The sequence below is a fragment of the Lissotriton helveticus genome, chromosome 1_1, assembly GCF_964261635.1.
Source record: "Lissotriton helveticus chromosome 1_1, aLisHel1.1, whole genome shotgun sequence".
NCBI lineage: Eukaryota > Metazoa > Chordata > Amphibia > Caudata > Salamandridae > Lissotriton > Lissotriton helveticus.
In genome coordinates this window covers 1371181380-1371201726 of record NC_136057.1, presented here as the reverse complement: position 1 = coordinate 1371201726, position 20347 = coordinate 1371181380, and the positions used below count along the sequence as shown (strand labels likewise).

At 50.1% G+C, this 20347-nt stretch overlaps 1 protein-coding gene across 4 annotated transcripts in view; it reads right to left on the bottom strand.

The window, feature by feature from the left end:
- Window positions 1-20347, bottom strand: part of TMEM184B (transmembrane protein 184B) — a 506709-nt gene that overhangs the window by 381932 nt on the left and 104430 nt on the right. Inside the window, exon 1 of one of the 4 annotated variants that reach the window (XM_078683698.1) lies at window positions 5459-5586. The exons of 1 other annotated variant lie outside the window; for it this stretch is intronic. Coding sequence is in view for 1 of the 3 variants with exons in the window: in XM_078683697.1 (XP_078539823.1) it covers window positions 5407-5415 (9 nt within the window). In the remaining 2 variants the exon portion in view is untranslated. Of the gene's footprint in view, window positions 1-5310; window positions 5587-20347 lie in introns of those variants that run through there. 2 more of the 4 variants (XM_078683697.1, XM_078683703.1) reach the window with 2 other exon arrangements.

The following is a 20347-nucleotide window of genomic DNA, read 5'->3' as shown; positions in this document are numbered from 1 at the left end:
AACCTCAGAAGGAGAAAGTAAGTGAAGGTGGAGACAAAAGGAGAGCATGCAGTGATATCAGGCGTGATCTACAGTGGAATAAAGTTATCTGCAGGCGTGTGCTTATGTGGTTGGAAGGGCGCTGCCTAACAGCAATTGTCACAGTGAGCCACACATTGTTTTACTTAATTTTGCAACTTCAGCTGCGCCGCGCTCCAAGTGTAGCAGAGAATGCCTAAGGCGGGTCACAGGGAGACCTCTGATGTACCTCTAGCAGCCACTTTGTTTTTCTCTGTAAAGACTACAATGATCGCCTTAATATTGTATTGGCGTCTGCCAGAATAATGTCCCCCTCTGCATAAGTTCACATATCATTTGATATTTCTCGTGCAGCTGCCATCAGTGATACACTCAGAAATAAATAAGTGTCCTTGTAGTAATGTAACTGGCGCTCATCTAAGCGCTCCAATACGTTCAGGTAGAGTTTGCGCTATTAAACTGCAAAAAAAGTCATTCTTTTATTAGAAATGCACTTTCATTGAGTCTCGAGGTCATATGCAAGAGTAGTCATGTCTTAAAATAACTCGGGCTAGAATATTAGAAACAAGTGAAATCGGGAAGTGGTGAGGAAGATATGAAGGGTACTAGCATTAAAGAAGAAGAGAAAATGCTGATTTCACTTAGCAGGACTTCAATTATGGTGGTGTGTTCATTTGATATGTGCTACTTTATACAAATAGATATGCAGACCTCTGCCAATGTACACAACTAGATCAGTCTGACTGTGTGTGTGTGCTTGTGTGAAACAGGGGGGCTGGGCCTCTATGAACAGCTCTGCAATGCACTTCAGTTCTGCCTCAAATAGCTTTGCAAATGCACGTTCACGTTATATTATTTAATCATAGTCCAGGGTTCTTTTGGTGATTGTATCTCCGCAGTCTTACTTGAATCATACGTTTGTGATGACTGTCCGTTATTTGTGATATGTCTGCATGCTCTGGGATAGTTCAGTATTCTGGATAGCTGTAGCTTGTATGCGACAGATGTTCATTATTAGTGATCATGTTTTTTTTTTTTAAGCAGTGAGTTAAGTAAGTACTGGTTGCAATTAGTTGTGACATTATGCAACATCCTGCTTGAGTGCAGAGTTTATTTACAGTAGTTATCTGCTATTTGTGATGTGGCAAAATTCTTGACAGTACGGAACTATTTAGATACTCTTTGTGAAAGAGAACATGTTCTGGCTTGATAAATTAAAAAAAATAGCTTCCATGCTTAAATTGTGTGATCTTAGGCAAATATTTTATTTCAACCAAACTAACTTTTTCTTTTTAAATAAGACTCTCTGCTTTACATTTTTACAGATTTTTACAGATAAATACAGACAGAAAACCATTTATTTTCTTATCTGTATTTATTTTTAAATATGGATAAAAACTGAAATTGGGTGCTTTTTGAGTGATTCTAAATACACTTTTTTCATGATTGCCAGGCCAAAACCTGTGTGGAATGATAGGTCAGGGGTTTAAAAAAAGGAACTTTAGTAAAGAGGCTTAAACAGCAGTAGATATGCACAAAGCTGATACTGAAATGTGCATATTTTCACATACGTGCATTGATTTATCTTCTGCATGTGTTCATATCTGAAGCCTGGCAGGCATTCAAGCATGACTGCATTTTTATTGGTTAAATAAATGCGGAAATATACCAGTTTCAGCTTTTTTTCCTTCATAAAACTCATAATAAATATGGATAAATACAGATAAAGTTGACAAAAAATAAATATGGATAATATACAGACAGAAATGTCATAAAAATAAATACCATATAAAACCGGGAGCCCTATTCATAAGAATGGAAGCACTAATGTTTCTCTGTCAGCCGGAGCCCTTATGTTTGATGTGGGACGGGAGTAGGTGGGACAAGTGGATTTTACAGGACATGTAGATCTCTGTGGCATTTTGTCCCTTGGACAAGTAGATTATTTGGAAAATTCCACACCCATGGATTGTGAGTATTTAGAATTAAATCTAAAAGTTATATTAAGTTTGTAGCAAAAAGAAACCCGGACTGAATATTACCTTGACAAAGTGGATAGACTGTGCCCGTTCTCATGGTCTTTTCACCAGGATGAACGCAAAGAGCTAGCCTTTTCAAACAAGCAGTACAGAAATGCATTACAATCTCGGGACTCCAACTCTATCATATTCTTTGATCTTGGGCAAATCATACTCTACCTGCCTCTTCCCAGATCTAACAATGGGTGTGCACCTTGTAGGAGGTTCAATGATAGAAATAAAAACTATGGCCATATACCAAGCATATGCCCCCAGCCTGGTTTTCATTCACACATTTATGGTTATCTGCACAACTACACATTCCTTATTAACGTCTCTAAAAACAACTATTTCCCTTAAGCTGCATTGTGCACTTCTCCCGTGCTGCAGCTCCTCCTTCCACAGACATGCAGTTCTTTTAACAACTCCTAGATGATCGAAATAGTGAGATGACCACATTCTGGGAAGCTACTTGATGCGTCCTGTGATATGCAGCTAGCTGTAAGCAGAAAAATTGACATTTAGCGGCACGTACCAGCTGAGAGCAGGCAACGGAACATAACATCCAAATGCAGGAAAACCCTGCAAAAAAACTAGGATGGCCACCCTGAACACACATGAAAACAATGGAATATTAAGAAACACCCAGGCCTTGATATATGGTGTCCCTGAGACACAGAGCTATGGCGACCACTATCTTGAGGACCAGGCAGAAACCCCTTACACATTTTTGAGAGATTTCAACAAAACCGCAACTGTGAAGGTGCCCCAAGAAAAAAAAAAAAAAAGTTTCCCGTCCTTTGATCATGCGATTACTATGCGCTTGGTTAAGCTACGCCGTGTCCTAATCCTCTGCAAGGTTGTCGCCAGAGGGCGAGACCACCTCTCCCAGTCACGTAGGGGAGAAACCAGTTGGGACCCCCAGTTCGTGTGTGTAATGTGCTGGACTGGCGTACGAAAAAGACAATAAAGAGCCTAGGGCTCCGGTAGTGGTCTGTTTGTAGCTGGTCACTAATTGATAAGCAGTGTGATACCTGTTATTGTCTGTCCATCTCTCACGAATCTACCTGCCAACATGCCAAAGTCTATGTGTCGCGGGGAGGGTAAGATTTCCTTCTTAGCTATCGCAGCACTCAAGACCACAACCTAATCCAGTTTGCATTTGAGGTGCACGCGCACGACTTAGACCGCCTACTGTAGGATTTCACGCCATTGTTTGATGGGATCTGGTGCTTGAAAGGACCAGCCATCCAATAGCACATCGACAAGTCGGTGGCTCCAATAGCCCTCAGACACCGAAGAATCGCATTCCATCTCCGACCGAAAGTGGAGGCCGAGCTCCGACTCCTAGAGAGAGTGGGCATCATCTAACGGGTGCGAGGACCAACGCCATAGGTATCACCCATCGTCGTGGCAAAGAAGCCTATACAGCCCGACGCTGTATGCATCTGTGTGGACATGAGAGTCCAAAACTTAGCGATTAAGCGGGAACCCCACCTCAAACTGACCATGGATGACATCATTGGTGAGCTGGCAGGGTCCAAGTGGTTCTCCAGGATGGATCTCCAATCTGGCTACCATCAAATATCTCTGCACCAAGACTCCCGCCCATCACCACTTTCTCAACTCACGCAGGACTCTGGAGGTACACTAGGCTCAACTTTGGGATCTTCAGCGCTGCAGAGGTTTCCAGAACATCATCAAAAACGTCCTCTGTGGGCTGAGTGGAGTGCTCAACGTGAGCGACGATATTCTGGTGCACGCTCCCACGTTGCTCTCCAAGCCTTGTTCTCCCGCCTCAGAGACAGAGGACCAACCCTACACAGGGAGAATGTGATTTCCTGCGGAAAGATATCAGTTTCTTTGGTTATTGATTCTCCGATAAAGGCATCGGACCCGAAAAAGTAAAAGACATCCAAGAAGCACCAGCCCCAACGTCTGTGTCAGGAGTCTGCAGTTTTTTGGGTATGGTAATCTATTGCGGACGGTCCATCAAGAACCTGTCAGACCTAACTGGCCCACTCAGAGACCTGACCAAGGTCACCAGCTCGTGGACATGGGGATCCGAGAAGGAAGAATCTTTCAAACAATCCAAGGCAGCCCTATCAGCGGACACCACACTAGTGCATGTTGATCCAAAGAGTCGCAACTCGTAGTGGATGCCAGCCCCACATGCCTAGGCGCAGTCGTAGCTCAGCGTCAAGAGTGCAGAGAATGGGCTCCAGTAGCCTGTGCTAGCCGAACTCTCACACCAACGGAGCAGAGGTACGCACAGATCGAGAGAAAAGCAATTGCAATACTGTGGGACTGTCGACATTTCGACATATATTTGTACGGCCACCCATTTGCTGTCATCACTGACCACAAGCCCCTGATCCCGCTATTTCAGAGCTCCTTGCCACGCCCTCCCCAGAGGATCGAGAAATGGATTTTGCAACTGCAAGAATTTCAATTCACTATCAAATACCAACCTGGCACCCAAAACCCAGCAGATTTTCTTTCAAGGCACGCTCGACCTGCCACACTCCCGGAGGTCGCGGAGGCGGCTGCTACTGAGGACTAATAAATGGCCCAGGCGCCAGTTATTGTCTGTTCCTGTGAGGCCTAACGCCACCCAGCAAAACACTGCATCCTCTAGTCCTACTCTGAGAAGGCATGCTCTGCCGTTAGCTAGGATTACCACCATAACAGTCTTTGCTGCCAGGGCCACTATTTTTATGTCAAGGAAGGCAAAAAAATGTAGAAGAAATCGGCAAAATGCACTTTTATTTCACTCATATTCAGTACATTTGTAAACAAGTCGTCACTTTCTTAGTTGCCTTCATGATTCCTGAAATGTAACTGAATTCAACAAAGACAGAAACGTTCGGCTATAAATGAATACAAAATAGATTGCATAAAGTATAATTTAATCATCAAGAACGTTAAAAACATAAACCGGCGAGGATGTGGCGTAATGACAAGAGCGGCCAACTTTGGCGCTGAGAAACCAGATTCGTGCGTCGGCTCAACATCCTGTGTCTCTGGGCAAATCACTTAATCTGGCTCTCATGTAAAGCGCTACAATACCTTCGGGTCGAGTTCGCGCGGTTTAAAACGGACAAAAAAAATAGACAGGTACATTTTACCCGAGAAGGGGGGGGGCGTATCCCTGGCAGTCCCTCAGTGGGCGTGCCCCCTGGAACTAACACTATTAAAACAACACCTTGTGGTAGGCGTGGCTAAAAAAGATTTCCAACTCTTCAGTAGGCGTACCCATAAAACAGATCCCCACCCCCTGTGGGATTGGTTTCCCTCAAGCGGCTGGCGCACGCGCGCAGCCCCCTATTTTTCTTCTCCAGCCTCCTCCGCTGGCCGTTGATTCCCTCACCCGTTGCATCGCCGCTCCCGGTAGCCTCTCCTCTGGCCGGACAACAGCCTACCTTGGTCCCCGCCGCCTGGGCGGTCTGTGTGGAAACAGCTCCCTCCCCTTTCACCTCCGGCTGTGCAGCCCGTTATTCAGCGCAGTCGCACTACCAGCCGTGTGGGACGACGACGTCGCACGGGCAATCACTGCCCCCGAGTTGACGTTCCTGCGTGTTACGTCATCACGGAGATGCTTTTTTTGTAACGTGCCAGATTGGTGGTGTTTTGTATTCGAGAACAATGAATGCTTTCCAACTTTTTCATGCTGAAATGTACTCAACCTTATTGAAAACTGTGGTCGCCGCAACATTTATAGTAGGTCTTCAGGACTTCTCCGCTAAAATTAGTTATTCACGTACTATACGTGTCGACGTCTCGAAAAAACACAAATTGGCAAATCCTACATAGCTGTCAACGTTTGAGATTGCCAAGTGTGACATGTTCATAAGTTCAGTGTAATTATGAGTGACATTCCAACGAATATGAGTGGCAAAATGAAGACTAGGAAAGCATATAAATATCTGCAATTACACCTATTTGAGCAACAAGACACTTGAAGATGATGTAAAAACTGCTGTAAAGCACCAGAAACTAAAGCATCTAGTTCACCTTTTAAGCTGATCCTACTATTAACCACAGATCTGCACCACTCATTGGCAGTGTGAGCCACACCACTGCAAACAGAAGGACGTTTCTGGAAATTTCAACAAAGTCAGTTATTGTAGTAGGGTCAGATTGCAGGCCGACCGACACGTCCCCGCAGGGGACCCTCATAAGAGGGCAGCCCCCTTAGTGCCACAAGATGGCACACGGGGCAGCCCAGTGTTCCGCGACCCCTGTATGGGTCCCACGCGTCACTTCCGGCCGGGTGGGGGAGAGGTATAAATTCCTCCCCCGCCCACCTGGCGGCCTCTTTGTCCCCTCACCCTGTCGCTGTTTCGGACGTGTCCCTGGGAGCTGCTATTTGTCACGGTGAGTGCAGTTTTACTCCCTCCCCCACTTCCGCCCCACAAGGCGGGGTGTCTAGGCCCGGCTGGAGCCGTCTGACATAAGGAAGGGGGAGGGGAACATCTCCCAGGTGGCTAGGGTTGCAGCACCCCACCCCTGGTGGAGGCCAGCACTGGGCTGACCCGGGGAGAGGCACAGAGTAGAGGCAGATGTAGCACCACTTAGTGTGGCGCGGGCTGGGACCCGACCAACTCTGACAATGCGTGCTTTCAGAGTGCGTGGCCCTGGTGGGCCGGTTGCCGGATGGCCCATCTGCTTTGGGGGGGGGTACGCTCGGCGGAGCAGGGGGAGCAAGCCAGAACAGTTGGGCGCTTTCCTCCTCTGCGCAGGTCAGACCGGCAGTCGCCGAGATCCCGGCCTGCTGTGCGGGGATCTTTCCTCCCTGGCACGGCCACCCCAATGGGGGTGCGCAAGAGAAGGTGCCTTAGTCTGGGGCCCCATGTGAGGTCGAACAGGCGGGCAAGCAGGATCTCGAGTGGACCCAGGTTGTCCCGAGGTTCCCCACGTCGGACCCTTTGATCGCAGGGGAACGCAGCAGTAGTGCCGGGCTTGTGGTTTCCTCTCTGTTTTGCCCGGTGGTGGCGCTAGGGTTCGCAAACGGGGTCCAGGCAGATTCTGTTGGGGCATCCAGGGCTTTTGTTTACAGTCTGGGTTGCCTAGGGATTACTTCCCTTCGCCCGGGAGGGCGAGTGGGTGCATCCCCGGTTCCCACATGGAGCCGGAGTCTGGGTCCTGTGGGGGAGGGGCATCCTCCTGCCAGGCGCCCTACCTACCCCTATCTTCCCAGTGCGGCGGGGTAGGCAGCAGAGGTTTGTTCAATTTAGTTTATTTAGGTCCGGCCACCAGCATATCATTCGACGCCCCTGTTCCAAATGCACACGGGGGGAGGTGCAATGTTGTGTGATAGAAACAACCTTGCCCCAGCTTAGTGATCAGCCAGTTGTGTCAGTTTGGATGGCCAGCCAGGGGTGGCATAATACATGCTGCAGCCCTCGGTAGGCCTTGGATGGACCTATGCCCTGGGTACCTATGGTACACTATACAGGGGCTCCCAAGGTGACCTAATACCCAATTGGAGATGTACCTAAAGTACATGGAGTCCATTGTACAGTGAGAGCAGATAGCCTGGGACCCTGATTAGAAGGATTCCAGGCAACTAAGTCAAAAACCAGCTAAACACTAGGCAAAAACTTGGGGGTAACCATAGTCAGATATCCATCCTCCTACATCCGCCATCTTAGAATGGGTGCCAGGACATTGTAGAGGCACACTTGTGAAATAGTCAGCAGGGTTTTGATCTTTCACTGGAGAATGCTTGATGGTGTGGTTGCATTCTTGTAATCGCAGACCCCAAAATTCAATGCGTGGAAGCATTTTTACTTTCGGATTGCCAGAGCTAGTCAGCAATGCTTGATGATAGGTCACAAGTGTGAAAGGCTTCCCATACAAGAATATGTGGAAATGTTCACAAGCCCACACCACTGCTAAGCTTTCTTTCTCAGGTTATGAATAAGCCCATTCTGTTTGGGACAAACTTTGCCTTGCATACGCCACAATACATCATTTGGGTGTCCATTGCGCTGTGCAAGGATTGCGCCCAACAGGACATGGACATGAAGCTTTGGATCAAAGTATGCCATTTCAGTAGCGTTATGAATAGCTTGTTTTATTTTCTCCAAGCTTTGTTCACATTCATGTGACCCAAGAAAAGAGACATTCTTTTTCGTCAAGTCTCTCAATGGCACACTGACAGTGGCAAAGTCTCTTATGCTTCTAGAACAATAGATGGTTATGCCAAGGAATAAACAAAAAATGGAAACTTCTTATGTGGGACTGGCAGTTGACAGCGCTTGCACTTTAGCTGGATTGAGTGTCATGCCCCCATCAGAGGAGATATGGTCAGTATGATTAATGTATGACATGTATCATTATGAAATCCAATAAAAAGAGTTTACATAAAAAAATCAGAGAAGACATGGTCAAAGAAGTTTAACTTTGTCTTAACTCACATTTCTCCGCATTCAAAGTTAAATCAGCATCAGTGAGCAACTGACACACTAGTGTGAGAGCTTTGTCGTGCTCTTACTGTGATGCTTCGAAAACCAATATATCGCCCCTATAATTGAAAGTATTCATAACAGGCTCCATGATACGTCAAATGACATCTTGGACTAGCTCCACAGCAGATGACACACTAAAACTCAGTCTTTTGTAACGTAACAGACCAACATGTGTAGAAAAGGATGTAATGTACCTGCAATTCTCTTGGAGTTCCAGCTGATGATATTCTTTAATCAGATCCAGGTGAGAGAATACCTTTTTCACTGCACAACTTTTCTTAACATAGAACAGCACAGATGTGGGCAGTGTGTGCGTTGCTGCCAGGATTCCCACTTACTGATGCGTGATGTTTACATGTACTTGGATGTGACCTCATTGGCAGGTCTTGAGTATAAGAAATTTGAAAACAGGGGCAGCGCAGAGCTCTCACTTTATCCCATCTAATGTATGAGTAACTCTACCAGTCTATTTTCTTTTTCTTTAAATTCATGGACTTGTATTCCTGCATTTGTAAATGGCGACGAAAGTCCGCAAGTCAGTCCACTGACCTTTCTAGTGGACTGCTCCCTTCACTGCACAGCCCCACCTGGTAGCAGCTGCTGCCCTGTAGTTGCTACTGACCCTCTGGTCAGGAGTTCTAGCCCCTTCTGCACCCGCAGGCTACCGCCTGCACCTCAACACTGGTTGTCTAGTGGTGGAGCTTCACAGCTCTGCTGCCAGATTGCCCTTCTGCCTCTCTTATTCTGCTTTTCTGCGTTTTGACTTTCCTCTGCTGCTGCCCTCTGTTCTGCTTTTAGCCTTTTCTGTTTTTGCCTTTTTTCGTCCCTTGTGCACTTTTCCTGGTGCTTCGCTGCCCTTGCCACTGCCAACTCTCTGCGCCCCCCCTCCAGTGACCCTTTCCTGCTCCCCACATTTCCCGCCTCTCAGCTGTCCAGCCCCCTCGCACACTACTTAATGGTGGCCGCTGCACTGTGAAGGTGCAGTCCTCTGACCTTTCTAGTGGCTGCTTCCTTCACTGCATAGCTCCACCTGGTAGCTGCTTCTGCCCCCGTGGTTGCTGCTGACCCTCTGGTCAGGAGTTCGAGGCCCTTCTTCACCCGCAAGCTCCCGCCTGCACCTCACCATGCTGCTGGACTGCTTTTCTGTCTCTCTTTTTCTGTTGCATTTTGTTCTGCTTTTAGACTTTTCTGCTTGTGCCTTTTTTATTCCTTGTGATTCATCACCCATGCCACTGCGTTCCCCAGCGGCCCGCCCCACTCTAGTGACCCTTTACCGCACCCTTACGTTTACGGCCTCCCAGCTGTCCAGTCCCCGCACACTACTTAATGGCAGCCGCAGTGCGACCACGCCAAAGGCAAGCCCATCTGTACCCGTCCACGCCTGGATCGAGCCTAGCACCATGGACCCAGGGTTCTCGGACACTTCACTGATACAACACCAGCATACTCCTCGCCTTCAACACAGGAAGCCACACCTTCTACCACCACGCTTTGCGAAGGACACCCAAGGACCCTTCTCCTGCCCAAACTGCAGCCACACCCTCGTCCACCCCAACACGCCAGTTCCTCTTGTCGCCCAGCCGACCAACAGCACAACTGACCACTTCAACTGCAATCCTCCTCAATGCGCACTACCTTCACAAACACCCCACAGCAATCTGGGATCTCCTCAATGCCGCCTCTCCCGACATCGCCTTCTTTACAGAAATCTGGACCAACCCCAGCTCTGGTCCACACATCACCACTGCCATCCCCGGCGGCTACAAAATCACCCGCAAGGACCGTGGTGACAGACCAGGAGGAGGCATCGTCATCGGCCACAAGAACACCCTCCGCCTGACCACTCACTCGAACGACCCAACTCCAACCCCAGCACCACCCTCTGGGGCACCCTTGTCTACAGGCCTCCCAGTCCTGCGCACCCTTCACAAATGCCATCGTAGACCTCATTGCACCCCAGGCTCTTGCATTCACAGATTACATCCTACTCTGTGACCTCAACTTCCACCTGGACAACCCTAGTGACCAGAACACTGCATCCCTTTTGGAAAAGCTTGCCAACATCAGACTCAAGCAGCTAGTCACAGCTCCGAATCGCGCAGCTGGACACACACTCAACCCAGTCTTCTCTGCCAGCGGGAACATCACCTACAACTACACCACCCAACTCTTCTGGACCGACCACCACTGCGCGCACTTTGCCTTCACCACTCCCACCGTACACCACCGCCAACCCCCATCATGGCTGGAACAAGGCCACCAAAGAACAGGTAATCACTTTCCTCAGCACTACCACACCGCCGACATCAACAGACGCTAACACTTCAGCCCGCACTTCAACCAATGGATTTTAACTGCGCAGACACACTGGCACCCCTCAAGAAGGCACCAGGCAAGCAACACGCAAAGAAAGCCAGCTGGTTCAACCCTGCCCTCCAAGAGTCCAGACACACCTGCAGACGACTTGAGAAGAGTTGAAGGAACAACAAAACCCTGGAAACCCACACAACCTTCAAAACCGCCATCAACACACACCACCTCCTCCCCAAAACCACAAAGAAAATGGACTCCCAAGCAGGCCCGGACTGGCCGTTGCGAGCACCGGGCAATCCCCCGGTGTGCCGCAAGGGTGGGGGCCGGTTTTGGGCCACTGGGGGCAGTTTTTTTGTTAAAGAGCCGTTTTTGCAGCCTTGAACGGCCCTGTAACAAAATCGGCCGAAAACCGGCCCTGGCAAAGTGCGCGGTCGCACCCCCATCCCCCTCTGGGGGGTGGGTGGGGGGGCCGGCCGAGCACTTTGCCAGGGCCGGTTTTGGTTCTCAGTCCGGCCCTGCTCCCAAGACAGAATCAATGCCAACGCACACAACAGCAAAGAACTGCCATCATCAAGGAGTTTGCAAGGCCCAACAGCGAGACCATAGACATCACACCCTCCCAAGACCTCTGCAACAAACTCTGCACCTTCTTCCACCACAAGATCAGGCAAATCTATGACAGAGTCGACACCCAAGACCCTATCACAACGCCTATCGCCACCACACACAACCACGCTGCACCCCAATAGATCCTGCTCAATTGGACCTCGCTCACCACAGACAACACACTCAAGACCATGAAGAGCATCAACTCCGGAGCCCTATTGGACCCCTGCCCGTTCCACATATTCGAAAGGGCAGCCCCCTCCATTGCCCCAGAGCTTTGTCGAACCATCAACTGCTACATTGAAACCACCTCCTTCCGCGATGACTGGAAATATGCCAAGATCAACCCCCCGCTGAAGCAGCCATTCGCCGACCTGACAGACCTCAAGAACTTCAGACCCCTCTTCCTACTCCCTTCTCACTCTAATCACGATACTCCATGACGCTGGCATCCACGACAAGGCACTGGACCACGCACATAACCTCAGTATCATACTGGACTCCTCGCTCAAAATGAACCACCAGATCAAAACTGTATCCTCATCCTGCTTCCACATTCTCTGTCTGCTTCAAAAGACATTCAGATGGATCCCCGCAGAATCCAAAAAGATGGTCACCCACACACTCATCACCAGCAGCCTCTACTACGGCAACACACTCTATGCCAGCTTCACCCAGAAACAGCTCAGGAAACTACAGAACATTCAAAACGCTGCAACCACAACTCTTCAATCAACCATGACTCTTCACTCATCCCTGGTAAGCAGATGACCGTTTTTTGTATTTGAATTTCGTTGCTTGTAAGCATCTTTTTGTGCTGCCTGACACCCAGTTGATCTCTGCCTTGCAGTGCTTCTGTTAGCAGGGTTATCTTGCAATGTGCTGCTCTTTCAAAATCTGGTTGGATCCGCCTTTAGCATGGGTACTCACATACATTTTCCCGGAGGCCGCAAAATTTGGCCTACGGTGTGACCGAGGGCCGCACTGATGCCAGCGGAGGTGTAAAATGGGTGTAGAGGAATCAAAGCATGTATATCTAGTGGCTGTCTTTACAAATGAAGGCATTCCTAAAGTTAAGGGCCTTGTTACTTCTTTTCCCTAACTACAATTAACCTTTAAATAAGTGTTTGCTGTATATTTAACTTTTTCGTTCATGTTAGTGCTGAGGCGAGTAAATGGCAACCCTGTGCTACTGCTGCTTAGGGGGCCGCATGTAAATGTCAGGTGGGCCACATCCGGCCCCCGGGCAGTACTTTTAGTATCACTGGTGTATAGCATATTACTCCATACGAATATACTGCTTTGAGTTGTGTAGTAGCGCAGTACCTCTCTTTGCGACCTTTCCAGCAGCTTCTCGCCCACCGATGTGTAGACTTCTCAGTAAAGCTTTCCTTATCTTCAAATGCTTTACATGGAACTCGTATATTTCAACAATGGTTCTGTTGGAAGGAGAAATTATTGCTTCAAACAATGTAAATGTTGTCTTCAAATTATGACATATTAATAAATGATTTAAAAACACAAGAGTCTGGTTTCCTTTGTATATTGTTATTCATATACTGAGGTTTTACAGAAAAAGAATTTAAACAAGGCTGTCCTTGAAAGTGACAAAATAAAGTGATCTTGCAGTGGGGCGTGGCTTGGGCGCCGATGGGAGAGGCGGCGTGAGCTTGGAGCTCCGCACCAGATCCCTGATTTATCCTGTATAATCACGCTTTGGACCCGCAACTCCGGCCCGAAAGTTATCGGAAGGGCGCGGGAAGGGAAGCGGCAGATCTGGGCACAACTGGAAGCCCTCCCTGACCCCTGTGAGGTCCTCTGAGCCGCGACGACGAACCGGAGGAGAAGGGACCCAAGATGGCCACCGCCTCTCGCTTCCGATGACGCCGTGGACCGCGTAGCTGAGCTGTGGCTACCGAGAGGGACCTGAAGCGGTAAGTTCTGGTATCTTTGCCAGGGGAAGCGAAATAGGGGTGTCCCGGCGGCAGAGAGGTGAGCGGTGACATCGCGAGATGAGGCAGCTGTGGACGACTCGGAGCTGCAGCGACGCAGATGGCGTCGGCCCGGGGCTGGTAGAAGCCGGACAGCGGAGTGAGACCTGTGCAGCTGACCTGGGGTGCTGCTCATTGACACGGGCGGCGCCTGCCCCCGGCCGCGTGCCGCTGCTGATTGGGGTGCCGAGAGCGGGGCGAACTGAGCCCTACCAGTCGGAGGCCTGCAACTCACGGCGCCAGGTGAAGGGGGCGCAGAGATCGGAGCTGCGAGCTGGCTGGGCCCCATCGCGCCATTATAAGCCAGGACGAGTAGCAGAACAGCGATCGAGGCGTGGAGGAAGAACGCGCTGAGCCGACCTGCTGACAGTGGCCCAGGTAAGCGGGGTGCGGTGAACCGGGGACCCCACTCTGCGGAAGTGGGGTGCGGGCGAGCTGCGTCCTGCGAGCCTGGGGAGGTGCGGGATGTTGAATGGGCGGCGGCAGTGGGCGGCACAACTATCGGCGGCGACTGGAAGCGGTCTGGCACCCCAGTAGCAGCATTGGAGACAGAGGACCCACGCAGAAAGGCAGCAAGACCAGCGGAGACTGGCGGGGGCCCTGCGGGACCGGGGGGACACTTGTGACCACAGTAGACGGGGGCATCCACGAAAAGGAGATAATGCGGAGCAACTTGGCTGATGCGGAGATCGCCTGGGGGAGGAGCTCCGAATTGATCGAGCACGGAGAGTAAAGTGAATAAGGCTACCACGTACGGCACAACTATCGGCGGCGACTGGAAGCGGTCTGGCACCCCAGTAGCGGCATTGGAGACAGAGGACCCACGCAGAAAGACAGCAAGACCAGCGGAGACTGGCGGGGGCCCTGCGGGACCGGGGGGACACTTGTGACCACAGTAGACGGGGGCATCCACGAAAAGGAGATAATGCGGAGCAACTTGGCTGATGCGGAAATCGCCTGGGGGAGGAGCTCCGAATTGATCGAGCACGGAGAGTAAAGTGAATAAGGATACCACGTACATTGTAGTGCCGACAAAGACTGCTGTAGTTGCCCTGGCCCTGGACCTGCGCTGCTGGCGGATGAGAAGGTGGAACAGGAGTGACCCCGAGGGGGTGGTGTAGGAGCAGGCGGTGCTTACTGACCGCTGGAGCAAGTGCCGATTTTCTGTCCCTGATAACCGGTGCCAGGGTAACCCAAGTAGAAGAACTTTGGTCTGGACAAGGGCCTGCTCAATTGAAACGCGTGGGGGCATTCCTGACCCGGCTGTATACTTGACGCTCGATAAACAAGACCACACGCAGTCAGCTGCGGACTATATAGGGACTCATTGTTCTGCCTAACTTGTGGTAAAGGTCCCTTGACTATGGGTAAACCCAAGGGGAAAACTGAGGGGAGCGTGGACTCTGAAGCGCCAGACCAGACGAAACAGGGGAACACTGATCTGCAACAACAGCTAGACCGCATCTTGGAGGCCATCGCAGCGTCACGAGAAGCCCTACAACAGGACATTGCTCAGGTAGCGACACGATTGGGTCTATTGCGAGCGGATCATTCTAAATTAGCGGATAGAGTGAAAACAGCTGAAGACACGCTCCAAGAGTTGACGCCAGCCCAGGCGGCCCTCGAGGGCAAAATGGCGAATGCCCTAGAACGAATACGAGCCCTGGAACAGAGGGCCGAAGACTCCGAAAGCAGGAACAGGCGCAATAATATACGTGTAGTAGGTCTTCCGGAGAAAGAGGAGTGGGAAGACATGATTGGCTACCTGGAAACCTGGTTGCGGTCCGCGGTGGCCCCAGAGGGGCCGTCCACGTTCTTTACACTCGAGCAGGTGCATAGAGTCCCAGCGCGACCTCCACTACTGGGTCGCCCGCCAAGACCAGTGGTTGCAAGGCTACTTCATTACAAAGACAGGGATTTACTACTCCACAGAACACGCAATGCTGGGCCTTTCTCGGTGGGTAACAGCAAGGTGAATATCTTCCCGGATTATACGCTTGAGACCCAGAAGCTCCGAGCGTCTTTCCTGTCGGTTAAGAGGGAACTCAGGACCGAGGGGATTCAGTACTCCTTGCTCTTTCCGGCAAAACTGAGGGTCATAATGGACGGCGCCACGCAGTTCTTCAGTACCCCTGATGAAGCTTGGACGTGGCTGGAAACATGTAGAGTGGGCACGGACCGCGGGGGGCACCGGGAGTCCGCTCCAAAGAGGGCTCCGTGAGTGCGTAAATCTGAACTAATCCGTCGGAGGGGGCAGGGGTCGCAGAAACCATTGTCATCACAAACTGACGAAGAACGACAAGCGGCCCTACAGGCGGTGCTGGCGCTCTCGGGGGCGCAACTGACTCAGTCAATACCAGGAACTGAATCGGAAGGACATAAAACATGCTCAGAAGCTGAAATGTCAGAAACGGCCCGACGGTCACACCAAGGACTGCTGATGGTGTATTAGATGCCTAGAACGGGGAGGGAATGCTTCTGATGCTGGAAAGTGGAAGTTAACTGGGGCTAGAAACTGGTGGTCCTACTTTCATATGCAAAACGGTCCAGATGCTGAGGCCTCTTAATATGGGGTCGTGGCGCACGGGGGCTGCGGGTTGGCGTAGCTGCCTGTCGGACCAAGATCACACCCCACTTGCCCTTAAGGCAGACCCGCAGTGACTACTGCAGGACATAGTTGAGTGTTTTGATTTCTATGGTTTGGATGGGGGCTGATAGACTGTTATTAGGTCCTGTTCTGGGGGGTGGAGGGGAGGGTCAGTTGGGGATGTTGTTGAGATACGGGGTCAGTTTGGTGTGGGCAGTTGCTTAGAAACAATCAGGAAGGGTTGGTCCGTTGGCAATGGGGACGTTACCTGAATTGGTTTGCATTTCCTGGAATGTGCGTGGCTTACATACAATGACAAGGCGATAAGGTGTCCATTGTGAGGCAGTAACCTGAGCGCTGTTGGGCAGCGTAATTGCGCCGCCAGCAGTTAACTTTTTAATCTCCTTGTTTTCTATTTGTTTTGCTATTAATTTTTATTGTACCTTGTTTTTAGTCGCCGCGCTGTGCCTGGCCCCTCACTCCCATACTAAAATCATCGAAAGAGCACCGCTACTTTGGCGGGCCCGGTTTCCGGGGTGGTGGAGTCCATCTTGGGTAGGCTTTAGAAGCGCGACGCCGCCATCTTGGTGCGGGTACTCTGGAGCTTCATTCGCCGAGGTTTCGCCGGCCTATTTAAAGCTCCACCTACCTCAACGCGCAGCGGTGACGCGCAGGTGTGGCGCCCTCTCTGCGCCTGAGTCGGCGGCACGTAGGCGGCCGGGGCAGGACGGCTGGCAACTCGTCTGACATCTGGGTTAGTTGCATATTGCTACCCATCATGATTACTTACTCCAGTATTGATTTGCGTTCTCTCCGTCCTCCGTGCGGTCTCTGCCATCATGTATTCCCAGGAGGCCGTGCATTGAGGAAAGGCTGTAGCGAATGTGGATGGCGTCTTCCTGATCGTAAATTCTTTACTCAGATTAGTCCTTCCGTTCACCATCAAGGTCTGTTATTAAATACCCGATCCTTACCTGGCCATGCATTAGATATCTGGAATTTGTTGCAGGACTCGCAAGTATCTTGTCTATTCCTGACGGAGACTTGGCTGGCTGATTCTTCTGCCCCTGATTTGGCTTACGCCGTACCCTCCGCCTATAATATATTTAGAAAAGATAGGCCATCTGGAAGAGGTGGCGGAGTGGCGATCATAGTAAATAAGAACATACTATGTCGCACTTTCCCTGTCGATAATATACAGGGTAGTGAAGCCCTTGGCTTCACCCTCCAGCTTTCGCCTTCCCAGGTCTGTACAGGTATTCTTGTATATAGACCACCAGGCTCGGTGGGGCCTTTCTTAGAAGAACTGCAGGCAGCTTTATCGACCCCCTGCCTTAGGTCTAATCACTGCCTTCTATTGGGTGACCTAAATATTCATATGGACAATAGTTTAGACCCGGACACTCAAAAACTTCTGGATATCACTTCCGTGCTCAGATTATTTCCGTATGTGGTAGGACCTTCTCACAATAAAGGCCATACGCTGGATCAGATTTTTTCCACTCTTCCTATCTGTGTAGGTTCCCCTCTGCCAGTTTTGTGGTCGGACCATTTTCTTATTTCTTTCTCTTTTCCTGTCACTGACTCAACACGGGCTAAACTTGCTGGGTCGGCGAAACATGTCTCTAAATCTTTCCATCTTCTCACTAGAGATATGCTATCGAACGCCTTGACTAATTTTCCGTGTCCTATCTCTGACAACTTAGAGGATAATATTGCCCTCTTTCACAAATGGCTCACAGATTGTCTGGAGAGCCTGGTTCCGGTCAAGAAACAAAATTCAGCCGAAAGAAGGACATCAGCCCCATGGTTTACACCTCAGTTAAAAAAATCACGACAAGACCTCAAGAAAGCTGAAAGAGCATGGAGGCGAACCTATGATCACTCTGAGAGGCAGAATTTTAAGGCATTGACGCGAGCATACCATAAATCAATCTGGGAAGGAAAAAAATCTTATCTGGAACTTAGAATAAATGAGGCGGAGCATTCGTGTAAAGAAATTTTTAGGGTGGTGAAAGACTTTACTTCTCCATCTGCCTGTACCCCTATCCATGCCCACTCTGAATCCTGGCTGAGGGAATTGGCGGTTTATTTTGTAGATAAAATCACCACCATTCAAGTCTCTCTCTTGTCTACTTTTCAGCAACATACTGTGAGTTTGGGCTGTCCCTACTAGATCATGGTCCTCTCTTGTGTGACTTCCCTCCACTTGATCGCGAGAGTTCACTAGACATCTTGGCAAATCTTAGATCTGGATCCCCACTTGATCCTTGTCCTGCCAAGTGTTTAGCAAATATGGCACCAGTTCTAAATGACCTGATTAATCCCATTTTGAATCTGTCGCTATCATCTGGGGTAGTTCCTCGGGCTTGGAAAAGCGCCATGATCCTGCCACTCCTGAAAAAAACAGCACTCGACCCTCTGGTCCATGCCAACTATAGACCCATCTCCCTACTCCCTGCTCTGGCGAAAGTGACCGAGAGGTTTGTGCACAGGTCAATTTCTAATTTCATCGAGGAAAATGGCCTGTTGCACAGTACTCAATCTGGTTTCCGTGCTAATTTTAGCACGGAGACTGCCATCCTTTAAGTCACGGACGCCATCAGGGAGGAGCTAGACGCGGGAAGAAAAGCTATGTTGGTCATGCTTGACCTGTCGGCGGCATTCGACACCGTTCCCCACGCGCTTCTCCTTTCTAGACTCTGGGACTTTGGTCTGCGGGGAACGGTGTGGAGTTGGCTCAAATCCTTTCTAGCCGACCGCCGACAAACAATCTGGGCGCCTCCCCACTCCGCCGAGATGTCACCGCTAGAAGTGGGGGTTCCCCAAGGTTCCATCTTGAGCCCCCTCCTCTTTAACATCTTTATGGCCCCTCTGGCGGTGGTGGCGGAGTCTTTTGGCGCCCGGATTGTTTCCTACGCCGATGACACCCAACTCCTGTTTGCGAGCGACAGGGGTGGGTTGTTTGACGACGCTCAGGTTAGAGGTTGTCTGAGTGCGGTCTTTGAGTGGTTTGGATGTCATGGACTGAAGTGCAACTCCGACAAGTCGGAGTTGCTTTTCTTTGGCTGCACCTCCGAGCCTGACTGGAAACCCTGGTGGCCGCAGGACATGTTCCCCCCTGCCAGTGTGTCCTTGAAGGCCAAAAATCTGGGAGTCATTATTGACAGTGACCTATCTTTCGGACCACATATCTCATGTCTTACCGGGAAATGCTTTGGCATCCTTCGGATGCTTCGAAAATTTCTCCCCCTAGTGTCCATCCAGCACAGGAAAATCATTGTCCAGGCGCTAGTTGGTTCTAGGCTGGACTATGCAAATGTTTTATTTCTGGGACTTCCCAAATATTTGGTTAGACGCTTACAAATCGTCCAGAATTCAGCGGCCCGAGCCATTTTTGGTCTTCCAAGAAGGGCCGGAGCTAAGGATCTTCTTTCAACTTTACATTGGCTACCCATCGCCAAAAGGATCATTTTCAAAACCTTGACCACGACCTTTAAGGCCTTACATGGCATAGGCCCTAAATATATTGCAAAACGACTTTCCTGGTATCAGCCCTCTAGGTCCCTTAGATCTTCTTCCCTATCCAAAATGACTGTTCCCATTATCAAGCGCGCCAGAGCAGGAGGCCGGTCCTTTCGCTATTTAGCTCCTCGTGCTTGGAATGACCTTCCGATTTCTTTACGACAGGCTTCCAGCCTTCTTTCCTTCCGAAAGGCCCTCAAAACATGGCTTTTCCCTTAACTGGTGTTGTTTTCTTGTTTTTATGTTTCCTTTCAGTTGTTATGTTGCTCCCTTTTTGGTGGGTACCTTCGCTAAAGCGCCGGGATGCTCCGTGGAGTGGCCGTGCGCTATAGAAGTATAAAATTAACATAACATAACATAACAAGTCCACGCTTATTTGGTCAGGAGGGGAGTTTAGATAGCTTCTTGCAGGAAACTCATCTCAACAAAGCAGAGGGCCAAGCATTGCAGCGTAGATGGAGGGGGCAGGTCTTTTGCACATCGTATTCAGCGTACGCTAGGGGGACACTGATCTGGGTGCGGGCTGGAGTGCCTTTTCAGGCCATACAACATGTTGTGGACCCCGAGGGCAGATATGTAGCAGTAGAGGGACGACTACACGGGAGGGACGTCACACTTTGCAGCATACACGCACCTAACACCGATCAGACACACTTTTTCAAGCACATATCGGGCGCCCTAGCACATTATTTAGCTAACCCAACACTGGCAGGGGGAGATTTCAACTCACTCACAGATACAGCACTCGATAGATCACACCCTCCGCTAGCTGATTCCCCAGTACGTAGACTGGCACAGTGCAGACTGAACTGGCAG